Genomic DNA, 22,783 nt, shown 5'->3' on the forward strand with positions numbered 1-22,783 from the left:
GTTTCAAGAAAACGTCTGACGATGTTAAGAAAAATCAATGGGCAATTATGAAAATTATGAAAACGCAAGAATCAGCAGACTTTTTCAATAAACTTTTTAGAGCAAAATAAATATATAGTGATACTTTACAATACTATTTGTGGCTTTGGGGTTTTCTTGAGTCAAAGAGTATCTTTGTATATATCTTGACTAAATTATTTCCATAAACTTCTCCAAAAAAAGAACCACCCCTACTCTTAGCTTGAACAGTATCATCTCCAACATATCAAATATATCTGGATGATTTCTGGTGCTTTAACTCCCATATTTAAATATATGCAAATCAGAAACACAAAAATTAAAGAAAATCAACAGCCTGAAACACAGCAGACAATTAGCTAACAAAAAGCTGAAAGCAGCACATAAACAGAATGACTTCCGCAGACTATAGGAAATAAAATTTAATTAAGTTGCGTAGATGAGGTCTTAAAAAAAACCAAACAACCCCCCCTCAAAACATGACAAAATAAATTACCTGAACAACTTTAAGGGTTAAACAGTTCAGTATTTTTATTGCTTAGCAAACACAGCATATTCTCATTTCTCAGTGTGGCTTGCAAAATGTTAGATCTAGAAACAGCTGTATTACAAAAAAAAACCAACCCTGATTATGGCTCTGTAAGGCACTAGAAAAATCTCTTCTATGGGCAGTTAAGTAGGACAAGCTTTCCTGCTACAGTCGTAAGAAAAAGGAAGTTTAATCTCTGATGCTAGTGCCTTTTTATTTTAAATAGTGATATAGGGGCCATTAGAGTAAAATGAAAAAGATTTTTTTCATTGATGAGGCATCTTGATAACTAAAATATATCCTGCTCTCTTGAGATTTTCTTTTATTCAGTACTCCACAGCAACGATATAATGTAAATTATTCATACTTTTGAACAGCTTAACTAATTACAGAGTCAAATTTCAAGCAGTAGAATCAGAAAAATTACTTTAGCATTATCTTTGCATCATTCTATTATAAGAATTTGTCTCTGATCATCACTCTTGTCGAAATGTTGTTAATCTTGGGGTGGGGACAAGGTATGTGGGTTATGCTGTTACTTTTACTGCATTTTCAGCAAATTTATTATTTTTAAGCAAATATATTCTTATAGATATGTCCCAACAAATTAAAATCAGTATTAAATTACATTCCATCATGACAATTAATATTAAATGGGGGGATTTGGCTTCTAGCCCAATAAGGAACCTCTGATGTCCAGAGGGAAAAAAATGGGAAAAACTTCATCTCTGAAGATCCAAATGTGAAAAAACTTTGTATGTAATAACTTAGAAAACCCTGCAGGAAGAAAGTCTGATTTGTTCTCTAGAAAAGGTAATTTTCTTGGGGAGCATACAATCAATAATGTCCAAAAATCTTACTGTGCAGTGACATTTACTCATTACGACAATTCTGTGTTAAAGAGGCTTACTCTGGAAAAGTTCTGGAATTCAGCAGGATTTCATATTACAGCCAACCTGACAAGAAGCAGAATGTGTAATTAAAACAAAGAAGAGCAGCTACACACCATGGCAAGCTTCTTTTGAGAATGAGCTGACAAATTTAAATATTAATCTTAAATGCTGCTCCCCTGGGGTCACAAGTGAGAGCTGTGAGTGTCGTGAACACTGAAAAAACTTGCAAGCTTTACTGATTTTGATCAGCTGCCAAGGAAAATAATTGGAAATGGATAAATCCCATGTCAATTTTTGCTGTCAATGACATCATCCTATAAAGGAAAAGTATGAGGATTTTTTGGTTAAATTTTTCCAGCCATTTCTGCCATTAATGAAATGCTGTACTTCCTACATTTCTTCACAACCACAAATATTCAAACAAATTTGATTCAAAAGCAGAATATTTTTTTTCATATGGAATATTCAGAATGATGGGACAGACTTCACACAGAATAAGAAAATCCCCCAACCAGCGACTACTATGAAGAGTTACATTTAATATTTAAAATAAAAAAAAAATCTATTTTTAATGAAAGCCTATGGTACAAATGATGCAAAAAGAATCAGTCACCAACCAACACTCAGCACTGGCCTAATGCTCAGCTAGTCCCTGAGCAATGTCTACCTTGGGAAAAGGCAGTCTCCCCTCCAGTTTTATTGCTGAGCATGCTGTTACATGGCATGGAGCATCTCCTTGGCCAGTTTTGGTAAGCTTCCCTGTTTGTGTCCACTCTCAGGACATTTGCTGGGGGACAAGGCAGATGGAAGAGACCATGAAGGTCTTGACACTGTAAGCACACCTCACCTAAAACACTGGTGTTATTACCAACACAGTTTTGGTCACAAATCTAAAATACAACACTGTACTGGCTGTTATGAAGAAAAACAAACTCCATCCCAGCCAAAACCAATAGAAAGCCTAACACACTTTTCCCCGTCAAGGCAGTCCAAAGTGTTAACACATCTCCTGATACAATTTTGTTGTTTTGTTTCAAATTGATTTCACCAAAGTATTGACATTTCTTTTAGGGTGGGTAGGAGATTTAGACAGCAACATGCCCTGAAAATGAACCACAGGATTCTTCTAAAAAACGTAGTTCTTGCAGACATTGTGTCAATACTATTGATTGAGCTTCTGCTTAAGTAGTGTTAATTATTACTGAGAAACATAATGCATTAACTTGCTACAATGGAGGCATGGAACACAGTGTATTTGTCAACAGATTCCTATTTCTTCATCAGGTAAGTGACTTTGAAAATTCTGTGTTTGCTACTTAAGCAGCATATTCAAAATCACCAACTTCTATTACCACATAAACTGAAAACAAAGTTATGGCTCATGAGTAAGAATGAAGACTGAGTAAGAACTGGTCAAGGCCAGGATGAAATCAGTCAAGAGCAATGGCTGGAAAACATCAAATGAAAAATGCAGCATCTGACCTGAGAGTGACTGACTGTGCCAGCCCTTCCTCAGGGTAATCCAGGAGCTATACACTTATGGGCAATATTTTAGCACTATCCCAATCACCTAAGATTGGTATGACTGACATACGTTTATGCCTGAATAGTTTTTTCTGCTAATTATGCACATTACTCTCATCAGTTTCAATCAACCACTGTCAATAAAAAACAGCTTGAATATTGCTCTTTTACACAGCATTTTACAAAAACCCAATCTCTTTTTCCACCTCCAAACTATACTGAGTCACTGAAAACAACACCTTAGAATGAAGCAAGTGACCACAGAAAGCTCAAGAGGCAATTACAGGTTTTGCTGATCTGAAAGTTTCTCCTAAATCTGCCAAGGTTCAGGTGACTCCCATATATTAGCTATATTCACAATCAAAATCATACATTTTGTTGGAAGAATGAATTATGCCATAAAAAAAAATAAGAGCTGCTCATTACTGCAACACAGCACTGAAGACATGAAGGCAAACCTCTTCTACTGCTAAGGCCGTCATGAAACTGCTTCACAATAAGACACAACTTAATCTGGAATGATATCCAAGAAACAACACAATAATTATAAAGGATTAAGTGAACTCTAAGCATCTAACTCAGGATGATAAAGTATTTCAACATGAACATATTTAGACTGATGAAGCTTCAACCGATGGTGGCGCTTTACACATCCATTAGCTGCCTCTCCTTGCTGAGCACATTTGTTTTGTTGAAGTCATCATTACCACAGAGCTACATTTCCTAGACTAACATTAATCCAAGGCTTTCCATCACATCTGTAACACAACAGCTGATTATAAAGGTCCACAGGACAAACACATTATTTCCCTCCTTCTTCATCCCTGTCACCTCCCTGCCAACTGTTACGCATCCTTTCATGCATATTAGTGCTACGCTGACAGCCTTGGTTAAGAGCTCTCTTGAATAAAAGAGGAAAGAGCTACTAAAAAGACCCAAACAGAAAAAAACATCTCTCTCTGACCTCTCTTAAACAGCCATGTGAAAACCTTATTAATCACCTTGAGATAATACGCTGAAGATTATAGAAACAGTACTTCTTTGATTGTATTCCTGTAAGATGATTCACTCTTACAACTTAATGAATTCCACACAAATGGAATGTTCTCTAGATTATTTCAATATTTAAATTATCATCCAGAAAGGATGCCCAAGTGATCTGAAAGACAGAACTTTTATAAAAAGTAAACTCTTCACTGGATTTCCAGCTTTGAAAACTTGAATCTAAACTTAAATCTGAACATCAACTTCTCAATTTATCTTTCAAAGATAACTTACTTCCCAACTTATATTTGATCTATAAAATCTAGAAGTCTCACAGCCTGGACAGCAGGATTACCATAGACTTTCACATTCTTTGAAAGTAAACAAAACACTTCTGTAAGTCTTTGCACCTGAATCTGGAAAGTTTATGGCATTCAAAAAACATATGTTACCGAGTCTGGTAACTACTTTGATGTAAGTGGTACATATTCTGCACTTAATTTTGCCTTTACCAATCATGAAACATTAAGAGTCATTGCACTCCCAAGGGACACAATCAATGGTTCCAACTTTGTAAAATCCTATTCTACCCTGAAAAATAATATAAGTTTCAGAGTAAGAAGTGATCTCAAATTTAAACTGGTTACAGTACTTTTTCCTGTTGCCATGCGGGCTAGGCAATTTCTTCTGACACATTTGGATCTTTTAATATCCAAGAACTGGCCAGGAACAGATTTAAATATAAAAAGGTGGGCAAATATTGTGTATTATGTTGATGCAAAGAGACTTGAAAATTCATCTAATATCTGGTATTTTGTTCAAAGCATTTAAGACAGAAAAAGGAAAAAAACCGCCAAACCCAGCATACTATAATTGATTTTTAAACCTCAGTAAAACTATTCAGATTTAACACCATACTTTTCAGTCTTCCTGATTTGCAACACATGAAATAAAGCCTATAATATCAGACATAGTAACATAGAATATTTTATATTGCAGCATGTTCTAATACAACCCTAGTTTGTCATTTCACTGCTTCTGAACATTATTTACATCTGCACAAGGTTTATTTTTGTGTATCTGAAATCTTGTACTTTTAGCACCAAAAGAGAGCAAATTTATCTCAACTCTTATATGAAGAAAAAGCATATTTTATTCCTGCTAGTAGTTATATAATACCTATAACTCTGGGAGTTAAACAGATGCTTGCAAGTTATTTCTAACAATAACAAAGAACACCTTGTGCATCACAACATTATACTTTTAAAAAGGTCCTACCAACTACAGAGGATGTGCAAGGCAAAATTATCATCCTGACTGTTCAGCACCTTCATTAGCAAGCAACAAAACAAGATAAGCCTTATTGACAACAGAGATAAATTTCTTCCTCTGCTCTCATTAGCCATGTCAGCTCCTTGGATTTGCAAGGTACATTTAAAGATGGGGGAAAAAAAAATGTAGAGCAATCACAGTATCCAGGTACTTAACAGCCAACTAACTGTGAGCTGAAGTTCAGAGTGAATGAAGACAAGGTGGACAAGTACAAGTTAATTCACACTTCCTGCTGACTTGGTTCTGATACCTAGTAATGCCATTGCCTTACGACTTTCATAGGGACTGATAATGAAAAACATGGTATACAGGATTTTCATAGAGAAGATCAAGAAGTGGTTCTTTAGACAGATCCTTTCTGACAGACTGGAAAGAATTAAAATTCAAAAAGGTAAGAAAAGGATAACTCTGCAGCAACTATACAGTAATTGATTAAGCACAACATATGTCTGCTTATTTCAAATGAGCTAGTGGCTGTATGGTTTACAAACAAGACAAGGTCAAATATTCACAGCGATGTCATTAAGAAAAAACTGTTATTTAATGATTCATTTGAGTTTTCTGGACTCAAGTAACTTGAGAATTTATGCAAAATTTATTCTCAAGGGTCTAAGAAGTCCAGAAATATTGAGAAATGGATCTGGGTTCATTCAATAAAGTATATTCCATAGAGGTATTTTGAATAGTTATTACTATGCACTACTTGCACTCACTTTCCAGTCTGGAAAAAATGCTGCATTAAATGATGTAACAGTGAACTAACATGGAAACATAGGAAATACCAGGTTGCAGGAACAGAAAAAGAAGATTTTAGTTTTTGAAACAGCTGGGCATTCAAATGGTGGATTTTTCCCTTTTACCAATGTGCCTATCAACCTAGGCTGGTTTTTTTCCTTCTTTATAAGACATAGAAAAGCAATTCTATTTTACATTTCTAATAGTTCTGAAGTCATTATGAAAATGGACAATCACCTTTCCACATCACAGGTCAGCTAGATCAAAGGAAGTTTTATATAGGATGAAAAAATTCTGTCTGGTCTTGCTTGGTTACTCATAAAGGTGACCAGAAAATAGCTTTCACCAATCAACTAATGCTCAGCAGCACAAAACAGAACTGACATCCATCTCATTTTAGGCAAAAACTGATGAATTTCAAAATGCTGTAAAATATATATTCAAACCTAAGCCTATGTTTTATCCATACAAAAATGTACATGTGTAAGTACAAATATAATATGTGTAAATCAGACTCGTACCTTCAAAGTCTATCAAAAACACTAAATTAATGAAGCTAGGTGAGGTGAAACAGTGAAAGACATCTTAGTAAAAGAAATCAGGGTAAAACTGGCAGTGAACAGCTCTGCCACTATGATCATAAATAACACTCAAGATAAATTCCACCTCTGGGTAAGAAGTGCCTCAAGAAGTCCTTGAGGTGGGCTGACAGGACTGACAAACTGAGTGTGTCATAACTCTGTTGTGCTAAGACGAATTGATGAGCACAGAAGAAAAACATCAGCCTTCAGCTTACTTATCATCAACTTTCTATAGGAAAAAACAGCAAATACTAGCTACCTTCAGAGAGCATTTGAAACATGTTGCAACCTTTTTATCAATATCATAATTAGTTTATGAGTCCAGGCAGTTGTATTTCATCTTAACTATATAGCTGGAGGATGTGATCTCCAGTGTTCATTCCCCGTAACGCAACATGGAGCAAAGCTAGTTTTCCTTGTCATAGGGTTTTCATAGGTTAGGGCTTTCTTATTTTCTTTATACTTTTTTTTTTTTTTTGTCATAATCTGGTCTTAGTGCTAATAAATGTTCAAATTAAAAAAAAAAAAAAAAGAAGGCTGTTATTTATAGTTTTCCAAGCCAATTACATTCACACACTTTGGGATTCTTCTAGGGTTCAACACCATCATAGCATTTGAAGTCTCTGCCTTTCTACATCAATACAGTATTAAAGTTTAATCAAATTACTGAAATTAGGAACTAATTTTCCCTTTTACAGATTTCATTTGTATGTCACCCAGGACTGCTTTTTTCTTTCCTTAAAAGAAACAGAAAAGCAATTATGTTTTACATTTCTAACAGTTCTGGAGAATATAAAGAACAAGGATTAAGAACTGAATGGATAGGTCATAAATTCCTTACAGAAAATCTTATCTTCTTTCATTAATGTTCTTCATTACTGGCCTTGATGCCAGGACAGGTTGTTACTGAATGATTTGTATAAGTTATACATTAAGGAAATACCTAACTAGGATCAATTTCATATTAACAGAAACTCTACCTCCTTTCCAAACAGAAAAATATATTTGAACTTGTAAAACGTTAAATTCTAATCTAAAACATTTATAAAATTAATTCTAACTTAAGCAGTATTTTCAATAATAATTATATTTATACTGGATTTATATAAGATTTATATAATATCTATACTAAGATATATCTATATAGATATATACTAGCTATACTAAGATTTATACTAAATAAATAAATAAATAAATAAACTGAAAAAAAATGTATCTGTATTGGAACATGGCTAAATTTGATTGGTCATTTCAAACCAGCAAACCATCAAAATAACAGATATTTCAGATAATTCACCTTCGTTGATGCTGCTTTTTGTTTGTTTTTTTAATTTTTTGGGGGTCAAATTCATTTCTATCAGAATTAATTTACATGTGAGCGTCTGCGAGAGTACAATGTTCAAATACACACTTTTTTCAATGTCTTTCAGGCGAGAACTGAAACAAACAACCAACTACCAGGTATTTGACAGGAGGGAGGGCAACAATTGTCTTTTTTCCCATCCTAATTCACAGAACCATATAACAGCCTGGGTTGGAAGGGACATTAAAGATGATCTATTTCCAAACCCCTACCATGGACAGGGATGCCACTCACTAGATCAGGATGCTCGGGGCAATTTCTAACACAAGTTTTCGTTCACGTCCTTTGGTCAGTCATTAATCTTGCTGTGTATGGTAAACACAGCTATGTGCCTAGCAGGTTTCAAATGTGGCAAGCCAAGATGAGTAATACAGTACAGAAAAAGTACTCATTACCATTCTCACACTGGCATTTTATTCTTGGAGGAAAAATAGTGATTCATTAAGAACTCCTGCAGGGTGTCCTACAGAAAAGGTCACAAAGGTAAATATGTCATCATTTTGGGTTTCCAAGAATATTTTGATTAATTCAGCAGAACAATTGTTAAATACCAATGCATATAGGTAAGACAAAGCTTAAAACCAAATGCATTTCTAATATGCATCTAAAGGTGGCAGCAAATGTTTGTTCTTCATTATAGGGCCAGAGTTAATCTCTAAAGAGCTTCAATTGTCATATCTCAAGGTTCTATCCAGAAATGAGAGTCAAATGCATCCTCAATGTCAGTTTAATGCTATGTCAAGAATCAAGTTGTTCCAATGAACATAACCTCTAAGGGATGAAATTTCTGCAAACCAGCCATCTCCAACTTTGCTTTGCAAAAGCAATACAACCTGACTAACATGGCCACAACACAACACAAAGATACTCCAAATTACACACATTCCAGTATCTGAACCTGTATGTTGTAAATTTACACAAGGGGGAAAATCAGTTCAAATAAGGCCTCTAGCCCCAAAGCCTGCCTTTCTTCTCCACCATAACATCCAGAATGCATGTAAGCTACAGAGAGGGCTCACCTAAATTGTAAACAAAAGATAAACCTGAACTATTTAGTTTAACACACTAGTAGGAGCAATCTTGTTACAGTCTGCCTATACTTGAATTTTTTCTCTGTTCTCAGAATTAGCATCCATACCTTCAGTCAGTTATCATTATTGCTGCAAGTACTGACGTCATTAATCAAGTTACAGAAAATAGTCTAGTCTATTTAACTCTGCAAACTATAATTACATGACACACAAATGAAAATAAGGCAAAAAATGATTCTGCAGAAGGAGAGTCAGTGGCAGGGCTCTGGTCTACAGGGGGAAGTGCATGTGTGTCTGTGTGTGAGAGAAAAAGGAGGTAAAAGGAGGAAGGCCTTGAAGAGGGTCTGGAGTTCCTTATTTACTTAAAGCTAAGCTCCTAAGCACTTCCTGCAGAAACAGGAGCAGCATGAATTTCACTTTCTCCACTCTTATCCATTAGGAAGGAATAAGGTTCAATAAGATAAGTAGGTTTGTAAACAAGCCCTTCAAGTTCTTTCAACTTCAGTTCCCCTTAGGAAAAACTGTTCTTTGGTGGCATTTTTTTTATTTTTGAAAATATGCATTAGTGACAAGATACACGTTACATATATGATGGGCATATATATATATATATAAAATGACTTAAAAAACATGTGGGTGCATGCATGTGTATTCTAATAATTTATTTTAAAAAAATTTTTGTAGAGTATTAGAAGTTAAACTGTCAAATCATCAAAACCAAAAAGTATTAATTTCACATCCCCAGAAAGTTCACAAGAATATCACTTTAAATGTTATGCTGCTTTGGCTGAGGGGATGGAGTGAGAAGCCTTGAAATCTGACCGCACTAAGATTTAAGTATGATTTGAATAACTGCTTTGGCTAGTTAGCAAAAAACACCAACATCACAGCAACAACAAAAAACCCCAAGTTGTAAATTCTCAGCTGGAGAATATGTTCAAACTATATCCTCAGGTCTATGTTCTTTGGTTTGCTTGGCTACATTTGGACCTTACTTTCTCTAGCTGGGATGAATTTGAGCTGGACCACACATTTCAACATATATTCCAGAAAATACCTCTTGGTATTTCAGGTTTTGGACTAAATGGGTTTTGATACAAACAGCTGGCTCAGTGAGGCTGACACACAGCAAGTCACTGAAATTTACTCGGTTTACAGTTGTACAGGTTCTGTCAAATTTTAACCTACCCACAGGGAGTGTATCACCCAGTGTGAGGAAAAAGCTGATAGTGTGAAGAACAGGAGAAGCACTGTATCCATGAGCAGATTTATTAGTTCCTATACAATGTCTCTATGCAGCACTGTGTGTACATATACAGACCAGACTTGTATCCAGTCAGAATGACATGTAAGGAATATGGAAATGGTCACCACCTGCTATCAGAGGATTACTCAATACTCCCACTTTATCTAGGAAGTTATGAAAGGGAGAATGTGAGTGCGCTTCATGGGACACTGTAGGTTCTAGTGTGTGTTGAAAATGTAGAAGCTAGCATATATTTGTGAACCTCAGTGGCAATTTTTTTCCACTCTGATGACATTTGTTTAGGATGAAGTTAATACTGGGTCAGTTGGATCAGGAACTCGATTTTGGACAGGTCAAGCTTAGAAGAATAATACAAGTTCAAAGGCAAAATGTGTTGTGGTTTAATAATAACAACTTATTTGCAGGAAGGATGGAAGTGACAAACATTAGGAAACAGATAACCAACATAAGACTTCACATTTGAAATAGAAAAATTGTAGAGCATATCTTCACCCACTAATGCAGCTCCCTCCTCACCACCACACCAAGAAGAAAACAAAGGAAATCCTATTAACGCGGAAAAAGAAAGAATGAGGAAGACACAAGAAATTCTGCACATTTTTTCTTGTTTGAGAAGACACTAAAAGAAAACTATTGATTGACAAAGTTATCTGTATCTGTTATCAGTTTCAGTAGCAAAAATGAAAGGAATGAAAAGGTAACAGAAAAGTGTGAAGTGGTGCTTGGAGAAATGCTGAAGCCTAAAAGTTTACCGCTAAGTTAGGACGTTCAGACCCATGACTTCAAGACGTCATTAGGCTGCAAGCTTATCTGAACACAGAATAAATCACATGCAAATAATTTCATGTCCAGCTGCAAAGTATTAAGCTATGATTCACTTACCTCCCATAATTTTAGATTGGCAGTTGATAAATTCTGGCTTCTTGTCTGTAAGGTATCGCTGACAAGTGTGATGTAGAACCTGAAAGAATGTGCATTTTTCTGAAGCTGTGTTTGCTACCCATTGGTCAAATGCATTTTCAAATAGTAAATCGAATTCTGGAGAATCCTAGAAGAAAAAAAAAAGTAGATTGTTATTATTTCAGTTTTTAAAATGACTTAAAGAAAGATTTTTTTTTTAAAAAATGTACTGTGTTGCAAAAACCAGAAACGTCATGCAACTAATAACCATCCTGGTATTACAGCATATTTTTGAATGAAAAAGACCAAACAGGCAGGAAGGTTTTTTTACTGTTATTTTTAATGAGGAATAGTCAGCTATGGCTAAAATATCTGAAAACAAAAACATTTTAGATCAAAACATTAAAAGCCAAATTCTCATAAGAAACCATTGCTATCTTCAAATATATATTTATTTGTGTCCTCTATATTATGCAAACATTTAAATATTTATGTCTCTCAACACAAAATCTATGGTCACACTATGTTATAGAAGATGTGGATCTGCTCTCCATGTTCAACCAAACAAATAACCTAAGTCCTTAGCAAATAACAAGTCCTGGTTATTGTATTTAATGCATTTTCATAAAGCGATGCAAAGGACTCAGGATAACAGGAGCAAAAGGCGTCTCCTAGAACAAATCACAGTGCAGCTGTATACCAGATTCAGCTGCCAAAATAAAACCATTTTATGCAAAAAGTAATGCTATACATTAATATTTGTGAAACAGTGTTTTGCAACCTAATCTAGTAAATGTTCTTTTCCAACTGATGACACTGGGAATTCACAGGGAGATGAGTTTGAAGGAAGCATTTCTAAGCTTAAGAGCTTGGTAGGACTTTCAATCTATTATGTACATAGCTGCATAGAAGATGTTGTAAAAAGACATCTTGTAAAAACTCTTATCCCTTAACTCTTTGTTATTTTGCTTGTTTTCATAGTTCTGTTACCCACAGAAAATATAATTCCACTCCTTGCATTTCATGGGGCAGCACAGGCCAAGGGCTTCTTTTTTGTACCAAGTCTTTAAGTAGTAACTAGACTTGGTACTAGGGACTTAGGTACTAACCAAGACTTGGGCAGTGACAGAATTTGGTGCCCCATAGTTAAGATGCTTAGGTGGCTGATCAGAGCACAATTTTGAAGAAACAAGGGAGCTAGTCACAAAAATATTTTGCTATAAAACAAATACAAAATCACTTTGTGAGCACATAATATGAGCCACATTTTAAACTTCTAATTATGTTGTTTTAGTACTGGAGAATTGCATTCATAAGCCTAACACATTCACACAACCTTGTCTTGAGATAGCTCAAGGTGAGCTGCATAGCCCAAATTAAAGGAATAATTCCACAGCTATTTAATATAGGGTTAATTTGTTTTATTTATTTTTGGTAGTTTTTTGTTTAAATCGGTGTTCACTTGCCATTTGCAGCTAAAGGACACTACCACATTTTCTAGCATAAGATAAGGAATGCTGAAACATCTGAGGAAAGGACTGTCCTAGAAAAAATGCAGGATCACAAGATTTCACAAGCTTGAATCTCAGCAACCTCCTCTCTACTTACTTCTACCTATTGCTCTATCTCACAGCACAGCAGCATGCCAAAGTAGACCCTAAGAGGCTTAAAGCTGAAGCAAACAAGGCTCTTACTCTGCTCTTTACAAAGAAAAGAGAAAGCAGTAAGTATGGAAGAACAAGAAGAAAAACTCCACATGACTTTTAGTCTCCTCCCATGTTTGCCATTAAAATTTACTTCACATATTCTACTTAGCTATTTCTTTTTTGAGAATTTGCACTTAAACCGGTATCTTATATTTCCAGATACCTTTTGAATAGAAAGAATGTCTGGTTCCCAAATCAGTTACATAACAGCTCAATTTTAATTTTCTAGAAAACTGTTCAAACTCACCCGATTAGGGTCTATACCATTGACCTGGCGAAGCTGCTCGAGCATCCACTGCGTTCTCCTGACAAACGATGTGGAGCCTTCAAATTGCTTCACTTTTGTAATAGATGCTTGAGCTGGTTTCTTGTTTGTCACTGAACATATAGAAAAACATATAACTGAAATAGGCTTTGTGATTCAGGAACATGCTGTTTACTTCACTTATCAGTAGCTGTTTTGCTGGTGTATTTTTTACAGTGTCTCACAAAGCAAATACATGTTGCTGATTCTGACAGCAGAATGCATTATCTTTCCAGGATAACATACTGAGAAGCATATTCCTTATTCACAGAATGGTGGTATGATGCCAAACAAGCTGTTTAGTACTCAAAATTGGATATATTTTAGCCATTATCAACTTAAGTAACCAACATCCTGTAAAAAACCCCAGCACTACAACAAAGGTCTTTCCATTTCATTCTCACAATCACAGAATCACAGAATGGCCTGGGTTTGAAGGGACCTTAAAGAATATCCAGTTCCTATCTCTGTACCATGGTCAGGGACACCTGTCACTAGACCAGGCTGCTCAGAGCTCCATCAGTCTGTTCTAAACATCTCCAGTGACAGGGCACTGACCACCTTTCTGGGCAGCCAGTCCCAGTGCCTCACCATCCCCCCAGTAAAGACTTTTTTTCCTAATATCTAACCTAAATCTATTCTCTTTCAGTGTGAAGTCACTTTCCTTTGTCCTATCACAATATGCTCTTGTAAAAAGTCCCCCTCCAGATTTCTTGAGGCTCTCAGGTACTGGAAGGCTGCAATTAGGTCATTTCAAAGCATTCCCCAGGATGAAAAAAACCCAATTCTCTCAGACTTTCTCCATAGGAGAGGTGCACCATCAATTACCTTACTGTTCTCTTTCCCCCATGCTAATTTGCTTAAGTTTCTCATATTCAGCACTGTGTACTAATAATTTCTTTCTCATCTTCTCAATTTTGGAAAACAGAGAAGGAAAAAAAACCCAACCACATGACCACACAAGTATATGGACCTTATTACAAAAACCTGTTACTTTAGACTGAATTTCATATTGCTGATTGAAAAAAAAAAAAAAGTGTTGTTCTAGTCTTCTCACAACATGGTACATGTAGGTCATAGCTTGTGTAACACCACCAACATTTGTGACATTTTACTGCCAGCCAAGAGACATAGGTATATGTACTCATTACACAGTAAATCCACCAAGTCAGACAACAGTCTGTAAAAAACACAGGTATAAAAATTAAGGAACTAAAGCTTTTTTGACACCTTCCCTTCCAAATATTAGGTACCACAAACAACAACCATGTATTACTTATTTTAAACAAAATGCATGTTAAAAACCACAAAACAGAAGACTCTTCTGATTTTGGAAAAGAATAAAAAAGGCAATACCATGCTCAAATTACTGCATCATTAAGTCAGAATTGTGTTTTCAAAGAGTACTTAATAAGGCTAACTTTCCAACAGCAGGAAAATTGACTTCCTGCATTAGACGTTTTCTCTAAACAAATACTCTTTTAATCAGGGTAACTCCACGGGAGTTCTATAAGCAGCTTTAGACACTTTCTGCAGTCAAATGTGCATTTTATTTACATGTCACTTATCTGTTCCCGTACATTAAGTCACTCCCAAACATATTTCCACTTTCTGTGAAGAGATAATTTGTATAATCATTGTATTGCATGATCTACTAAAGCTGGTGTGTCATCTATTTTTTTTCTACCTAAACTCTTTCCAAAAATAATTTTACCCATATGGTCCACCAAATAAGAGTATTATTGGAAAAGTTGCTTTTCTCTGCTTTTAGATGCTGGCAGTCAAAGAGAGCTTCTAAAATAATCAAGACTTAAACAGGAAGATTGCTTATTTTTGTGCACCCAATTTGCCCAAATAACCAGGAAAAGTAACAGGCTTCCCACTCTGAAAAGGCATGCTGCATGCACTTCTGCACCCAGGGACACAGTTAACACTAAGTAAATACTGATGTAATACCTTATCATTCCATGAAGTTAAAAAGTTAATATTAGTTCTTAGGATGAAAATTTTAAAACATACAGATCAGTGTCTTGTTGTTAAATGTACTTTGGAATACATTAGCAAAAAGCAGATTAATATGAAAAGCTCTTTTCAGTATCTCAGATTTAGATGTTTCCAGCTCTGAGTGTGTCTGTGAAAGTCCAAACACCCTTATGAGAACTAAACTTGATAAACAGAAAATTTATTCCAAGGAAATTTTAGTAGGAAAAAAAAAAAAAAGATACTAGCATTCCACGAGGGAAATAATTGTTTTTAAGAAGCTACCTTGGAATACAAAGCACAGCTGGACTCAGTATATTGATCAACCTATTGACAAGAATGTAGCAAACAAGTTGCCAGAAATCTCATTGACAGTGGAAGCACTGAGTGCCAAACTGATACGTGGTGAAGAAGGTTTTTAGAATCTTACATCAAATGGTACAGAACACAGAAGATTAACGTAGTATCACAAAGGTAGCAGCAAAATTTAGACTAGAAACTGAAATGCGAAGACTGCTATTACTAAGAAGTGAGATTACTGTTAAAGATTCATTGCTCGCTCCATGGCCCATGCATCCAGATGTAGCAGTCCCAATAAAGCAGGGGTGTCAGGAAACCTTTCTATACCTACAGGGTATATACAGGTTCTGTTTCTACTTCAATCCTACACAGTTGTGAGTGCAAAATGAACCCAAAAGCTGTACAAGTTTATATGCCTATCTTCCCTAAATTTACTCTTTGTATGTATTCAAACATTTTACAGCATTCTACTAGACCAAGTTTCACATATCTTCTACAAATCAGTACTAATTGAAGGCTATCTAACAGTGGCTCAACTTTTATGGCCTGTGGATTTTTCTCTTTCCATGAAAAATGGGCAATAATCTACTGCTAAATGATCTATGTATTAAAAAGAAAAAATTGTGCATACTATATGTAAGTGACACATATAATTAACACTAGCAGCTCTGCAAAACAAAGGGTTTGACACCAGGAAGCACTAGACGTTTTTCTCCCTCAAGAGTCTCATGGATAACCAATCACAAAATGTACAGCCTTAAACTTTAATACAGCAAACTTCCTATTGTTCTGGAGGCTTATACATGACATACATTCAAGTGCTTTTGAAAACAGGGTACATTAATCTTTCAAAGTGAGAATATAAAATTTTACAGATTATATTTAAACACTAAATGTCTAATATCAGCATCTCCAGAAACTTAGTTCGTTTGACATACCCAAAATCTATTTCTCCAAACTTCTCTATATAGCATTTTTAAAAATCAATAAACAGCAGCTTTGTCTTTATTTGGAGCCATTAGTGCTCTGTACTGCAGTGAAAAATTCACATTACATTTCCAAACTTCATCATCTCCCAAAAATGCCTATTAGTGATGAACTATAAAAGCATCTTGATTAGGTGATTGTTTCTGTATCATCCACCACATAACTCTGGGAGAGGCCAAGAGGGCTACTCCTCTGCGGAGGAACCTACAAGGACCTTGGGTATATGTCATCACCTTAGGCAGAAATTCAGTCTTAAACTAAATGGTGCAATCCTATTGGGAAAACAGCATCTCACACTCATGATTACTGTGCACAGCCAAACAGATCTAGTTGCATTTCACCTTTCATGTGGCAGTATTTTAGGAAACAGCATTTCTATAGCATTCAAAAAACCAGCTACTCACAAACCCACCAAACATGCTTTAAAACCATCACTTAGTCCATGACAGCTTGACAGTAATATGGCAGTCACCGTAACTCTGAGAAACCCTTTGGCAGCTGGGAAAACCATCCTCACTAGCTGCTCATTATATTGCTTAAAAACCTAGAGCACTTCACCAGCCACTGAGTGGGAGTTATCCCACAAACATGTAAAAAGGATTTTCTAAAAATGAAAAAATGTGGAAGCAATTCCATATACCTAGACACATTCCCTCTCCGACAAATAATTTATGCATTTTTTGCTAAGATCTTACATAATCATCATCTATCTTAATAAAAGCTAATATTTAAGTTATGCTTCAATTTTAAGACGGTTTTTTGTTTGCTTTGCCTTTTTATAAATCTGTAACACTATGACTTCAAAATAACAAGCTGTAGCAGTGTGGACAAAATACATTTATTTGGAACCCATCAAAAATGGTAGGTTGATACAGCATTTCTGCATATCATAGATGGAAATAAGATTTCTTCTCTTTAAGCAACATACAGTTATCAGTGAAGTAAGAAAATGTGAGAAATCAGCTACAGCAATTTATGTTGGAAGACTTTGTGAGGTTGGTGATTTTTTGTGTCTTTGTTCAGTTCCTACTCAATTCTGCAATGTTGTCTCAGAGGATAAAGCACAAGAAACTTGTAGAAATGCCCCAGAAGTTTGAGAAAGAAAAATTTCTTGGGTCTTCTTTCAAATGTCAAAGTACAAAGGCTCAAAGAAAAGACATTAAGATATCTATGAGGGCTGGCCCCCATTTGCTATTCTTACCTATGTAACTCCAAAGCAAAAGGAAAGAAAAGATGATCTACCTCTATTCCTTCAGAATAAGGTCTTCCTTCTGTCACTAAGACAACTTTACAACTGTTTTCCCCCATTTCAAAATATTACCCTCCCTTTTTTCTTCCCAAAGCAAGGAAATGAAGACTAGGCAGAGGAAAGGACACGCACACACACATCCCCTTAACCCTTATGACAGTAGAAGTTTGTATTACTTTGTTCTGCAAGGCTACAAGATAGTTCAAGCTACTACTGTTGAGGTGACATGGTCCCCAAAGTATGGTCCTGGCAAGGAACTTCCATATTTTCCTACAATACCTTTCTGACAATCAGAAAAATCAAGGTGGAAATTAAGATGGAGCAAACAGGTGCATTCTGACTTATTTAGGTCTGAGAAAAGCCAGATATACATGAAAATGTCTGAGTATACCATGAGAATTTTAGGAAACTGTTTCCAGGCTGCTTTGCATGATGGTTGTGAGCTTTGCTACCTATCAATTCCAGCTCTGAGTTTGAGCACCAAAACTTTTAGTGTTTCATGCTTTCTCAGAACAGTTTCAACTAATACTGATTTGATGTGCAGTCTAAATTAATTCTAGAACTTTGAGCCTTCCCACTGTGATTGTCCAACTATTATTTCTTGCACACCCACCACACAATCTATATATAATACAACGATCTATATATAATATATATATTATATATTTCTATATATGTGTGTGTGTATATATATATATATATATATAAATGTAAAATGATCTATATATAATACAAAGGGATGCTCTGAGAAGACTGCGGCAAAAAGAATTTACACTTAAGTTGCCACTTTCAGGATTAATCTTTTTTTTTAGGTACAGAGAAAAGAAAGGATTTGTTTGCAGCAAAAGACAGCTCGTCTCACTGAAAATAAACAAAACCAGCTAAAACTGGGGCAGGTTTAAATTCCCATTTGCTGGTCAAGTCTTGCCAGGCGACAAAATGTTCACAAGTTGAGGCCTGACTTCTCAGAATGACATCTCCTATTTTTGCCCATATTTCTTCTTTCCTTCCTTTGACAGTGCTGCTTTCTCACCATCTGGGACCTAAGGAGCTGAAAGCAGGGACAAGCAGCACAGTCCCACCTTCTCCACTTGCCAAATAGGACATGAGGATGTAAATGGCCCTAAATACACAACAGTGTAACCAAACATTATTTCCTTCTGTTTCTTTAGGCACAGCATAATGTTTTGACATCAAATTGGAAGAAAAAGAAGCTTTCAGATACAAAAGAGGCAAACTACTCCTAAGTCTAAACACATACTGGCTTTCCCACAGCCCTTCCCAGTAGTTCAGATAAAAATATGCATCATCTCTCTGCTTAAATCAGCTCTATTGCATCACTGCCCATAACAAGCTACCAGCCTAATGCTTCAGGATAAAAATGCATGAAATGCCTTTCTCTTAATTAATGTATATTCATACATCATTTAAAATGAAGTTTTATGTAAGTAATACATTTTCTTTCTACATGGAAGTTATCTGTTGACTAGTAAAAGAAAAATCAAGTACTAAAAATTGGTTGAACTGGAAATTCAGGTTAAGATATGTGCTCTATCTTCCCAAGATAAAGGACTAGATAAAGTGTTCTGATGACTTAAAATGAAAAATAAAAAATTATTGTTTTGAGTAGCAATGAGAAAATATTTTTTTTGTTCATGCGTATGACACCATGAAGCGTTATAAGCCTGAAGTGAGAGTCTTCCAACATGACTGTATTAATAAAAAACTGCTGCTTAGAGGCAGAATGCCTTGCCTTTGGTTTCCTCCCCTGGAAATATTTATTTTTTCACAGATCCATGTAAATACTTGTCCTTAAAAACAGATTGTATGACTATTCAAACACCTGAACCCCCCATCATCCATATCCATTGCAGAAGACTCATCCTTCATTTCTATCAAAATTTTAAAGCTATAAATATCAAAATCTTTCAGTTTTAAATTAATAACTTGCTAAAATTATTCTTCAATATATTATTCTTTCTAAAATTATTCTTCAAATACTACAGCAATATAGTTTAAGTTACTGATATCAAGGCAACTGCCTTTCATAGTGACAGTTACATAGACAAATGTAGGTAACAGTGGCAAGAATGGCAGACTTCATTTTGTTGCCAGAGAGAAAGCTTCTGCTTAACTGCAAATATCTGCAAAGGAATCTTATTAAACACATTTTCACTTCCAGAATGATGACTGAACTTCCAGGTTTTGTTTGAATTGCCTTTTACTACTTTATATTGCAAAGCAGCCAACTTTCAAACTTTTCCCACCTCCTTTTTCCTGCGCACAGTCAGCTGCATTTGAGGACTCAAGATATTTCTAGTCAAAACCAGCAGATTTATTGTGTGTGTTTTTAGTTAAAACCTTGTTGAGAGGACAGCATGGTGCTCAGGCAGATCTACCAAAGCAGGGTCACTATAGGGAAAATAACAGATATTCCAGGCAGGTCCCAGGGAAGAATGATTAATTTCTTACAACCTAGACACCAAAATCTTCATCACGGACCTCACAATTAGAATAGAGTTCCGGCTGATCCTGACCTAGGGCATTTCATTTTAGTAGTTCACCCTGTACTGGCATGATAGAACCTCGTCTCTTAATTGGAGAATATTTGGTGATTGAGAATTTCAGTTCACTCTATTTTTCTGGATCACTTATACCTTCAATCTTCTTTGCTCTCCTTTCCTTAAAAGGAAGGCAGCATTCTACACAGACTTTGCTGAACAGCAAACATACTTTAAAATCACCTTGTAAGCATGTATGCACACTGCAGAAAATCTCACTTCAATTTAGCTTAGAAATCAAGGCTTAAGACACAAACCATAGTGAATACATGTGTGGGTTGTCCTTTTATCACATTTTGGTCACTTCAGCACCTGAAACTGTGAGGAACCAATTAAAATCAATACCACAAAAGTACTTGTCAGCTTAAGTGGAATTTGGCATAATTCCCGTGCAAGCTAACAGATGTGCATCCTTAGCAGAGAGTACACTCGGAATTACCTCACCAGCCTGAAAACAATGTTTGAACTTCACAGCAAGTACCCTGACAGGCAGGAAGAGGCTCAGGAAAATTAAAGCCTGATTTTTTTACTCAGTAACTCATACAAGGAGCCTGGTATTTAACAAATAGCGCTCCATTTCTAAGCTTGCTCAGATAACTTGAGAGGCTTCAGGTTCTGAAACAAACTGGCCAACAACTTTTAAGATCATACATTCTAAGAAAATCCTGATATAACAGGAAAGAGGGTTTACTGGAGCTTTTAAAGGTACTTAGAAAACTGTGTTTTTCTTGATTTTGCACTGAATCAATGACCTAAAATACAGCAGATGAGAGTGCTACTAAAAAAAACCAACGTTCCATGAGCAGATTTAAGGACTATTACAGCCAGTCAAGACAAAATCCACAGCTTTTGCTATACAATGGCCTCAGTCAGAACAGCAGTGGGCGAATTATTCCATACACATGTAACTTGGACTGTCCCAGAGAATTCTAGAGAACCCTTCACATACACATGTGGTATGAAAACATCTAAATCTCAATATAAGCAACTAAAAAAGTCTGTCTGACTTCAACCACTTAAAGCTATGAAGAAATTGAAACACACACATACACACATCCCCAAACCAAAATACACCCCAGAAATATATCATTAGGGAGGTACCTAAAGGTACAGCTGAAATGTGATATAAAGCCAAAAGAAAAAATAAATTTCAGTTTGGAAACATTTTAAAGTTCTATTTTGGGCTCCAGGTCAATACTGAAGACATCAACAAGTCTGTGTGGACTGAACTAATTTTGTCCACAAACGGTAAGTGGCAACAATACAAGCTACTACTACAGATGTACATTCCAATTTCACTCTACCAAGTAGCAATTATCAAAAAAACCCAATCTGAAACAAAAAACTGCCATGAAGCCAGAAGTAAACCCATGTCTGTTAAAAGCACTACTGCTTGGTTTTTTTGTTTTCAAGTACCTGAACAGGATTTTATCTGCCCAAGTAGGTAAGTATGAATTATTGGAAGGTATGTGTTTTGCCTGACTGTATTGGACCTATTTCCTACCAGAAAACAGCCAGGGAAAGTATAAATTAGTTGACAGTTCGCAAAGGATAAGGTAAAGGAAACTTACACTGAGGGAAGTATACATTTTTTAAAGCAATACCCATAGTGTTCCTAGACACAGTACACTAATAACAGCCCTTGAGAGGGGAAAATCCAATTTTTCTCTTTTGCAGATCTTCTGTATTAGTAATACATTTATATTTATAGCCAAATTAAAAACAGGTGGAAGGAAAAAAGAAGAGTTGCTCCTCAGATCTGGATTCCTGCTACATTCAAAAGGTTAAGACTAAAGATATTCTGAAGCAGATAAATGCAACACTTTGAAAGACTGTGAAAAGAGAAAAAAATGCCCAAAGAACAGGCATGAAACATATAAAAAGTCTGGATCAGAGAGATCTATAATCTCAAATATTTAAAGTGGTTTCACTAACTGGGACACTAAGCAGTTTGAACTTGAGACACCAAACATGCCCCCTTAACTTCCAGCCATGCTGTGAATGTTGGTACAAGATCTATAATGGATGGAGCTGCCTGCTGTCTTGGTGGGTGGTTCTACAGAGAACATTAGTAGTACTGCAGTCAAATTTAAAAAAAGCTTCTCCATATATCACGAGAGGAAAAATAAAATGTTACAATATTGCAAAAAAGCCCTAAACCATATTAGCATCTGGAGGACAGATAATTCTCCAAACTAGGAGAAATACAGTAGAATCACTTTAAAGAGGGGAGGGGTAATGAAAAAAAAAAAAAAAGAAAGAAAAAGGCCATAAGAACACAGCCTGGGTATGATGAAGCGGTGAAAAATTGCCAACAATCTGAACATACAGAGAACTGATCCTACAAGCAACACTCATCTCTCACAAGATGTCTTGCATTTACCAGCATCCTCATTCTTACGTATTGTACTTGTCATTCAAAGCAAAGTCAGTTCAGGACTAACAGAGATATCCAAACTCAATCTTCAGGGAAAAAATGTCCACTTCTACGTGCCAGTCTTGGAAAGCATCCAGCTTGTTGACAGAGATTTAATATGAT

General features: G+C 35.7%; 1 protein-coding gene across 8 annotated transcripts in view; it reads right to left on the reverse strand.

The window, feature by feature from the left end:
- Positions 1 to 22,783, reverse strand: part of STXBP6 (syntaxin binding protein 6) — a 95,403-nt gene that overhangs the window by 9,590 nt on the left and 63,030 nt on the right. For all 8 annotated transcript variants that reach the window (XM_038137539.1, XM_038137535.1, XM_038137533.1 and 5 more), the window contains 2 exons: positions 13,111 to 13,241; positions 11,140 to 11,305 (listed from right to left, as the gene is read on the reverse strand). In XM_038137539.1, coding sequence (XP_037993467.1) covers positions 11,140 to 11,305; positions 13,111 to 13,241 — 297 coding nt within the window. The remainder of the gene's footprint in view (positions 1 to 11,139; positions 11,306 to 13,110; positions 13,242 to 22,783) is intronic.

This window comes from Motacilla alba, chromosome 5 (genome assembly GCF_015832195.1).
Source record: "Motacilla alba alba isolate MOTALB_02 chromosome 5, Motacilla_alba_V1.0_pri, whole genome shotgun sequence".
Lineage (NCBI taxonomy): Eukaryota > Metazoa > Chordata > Aves > Passeriformes > Motacillidae > Motacilla > Motacilla alba.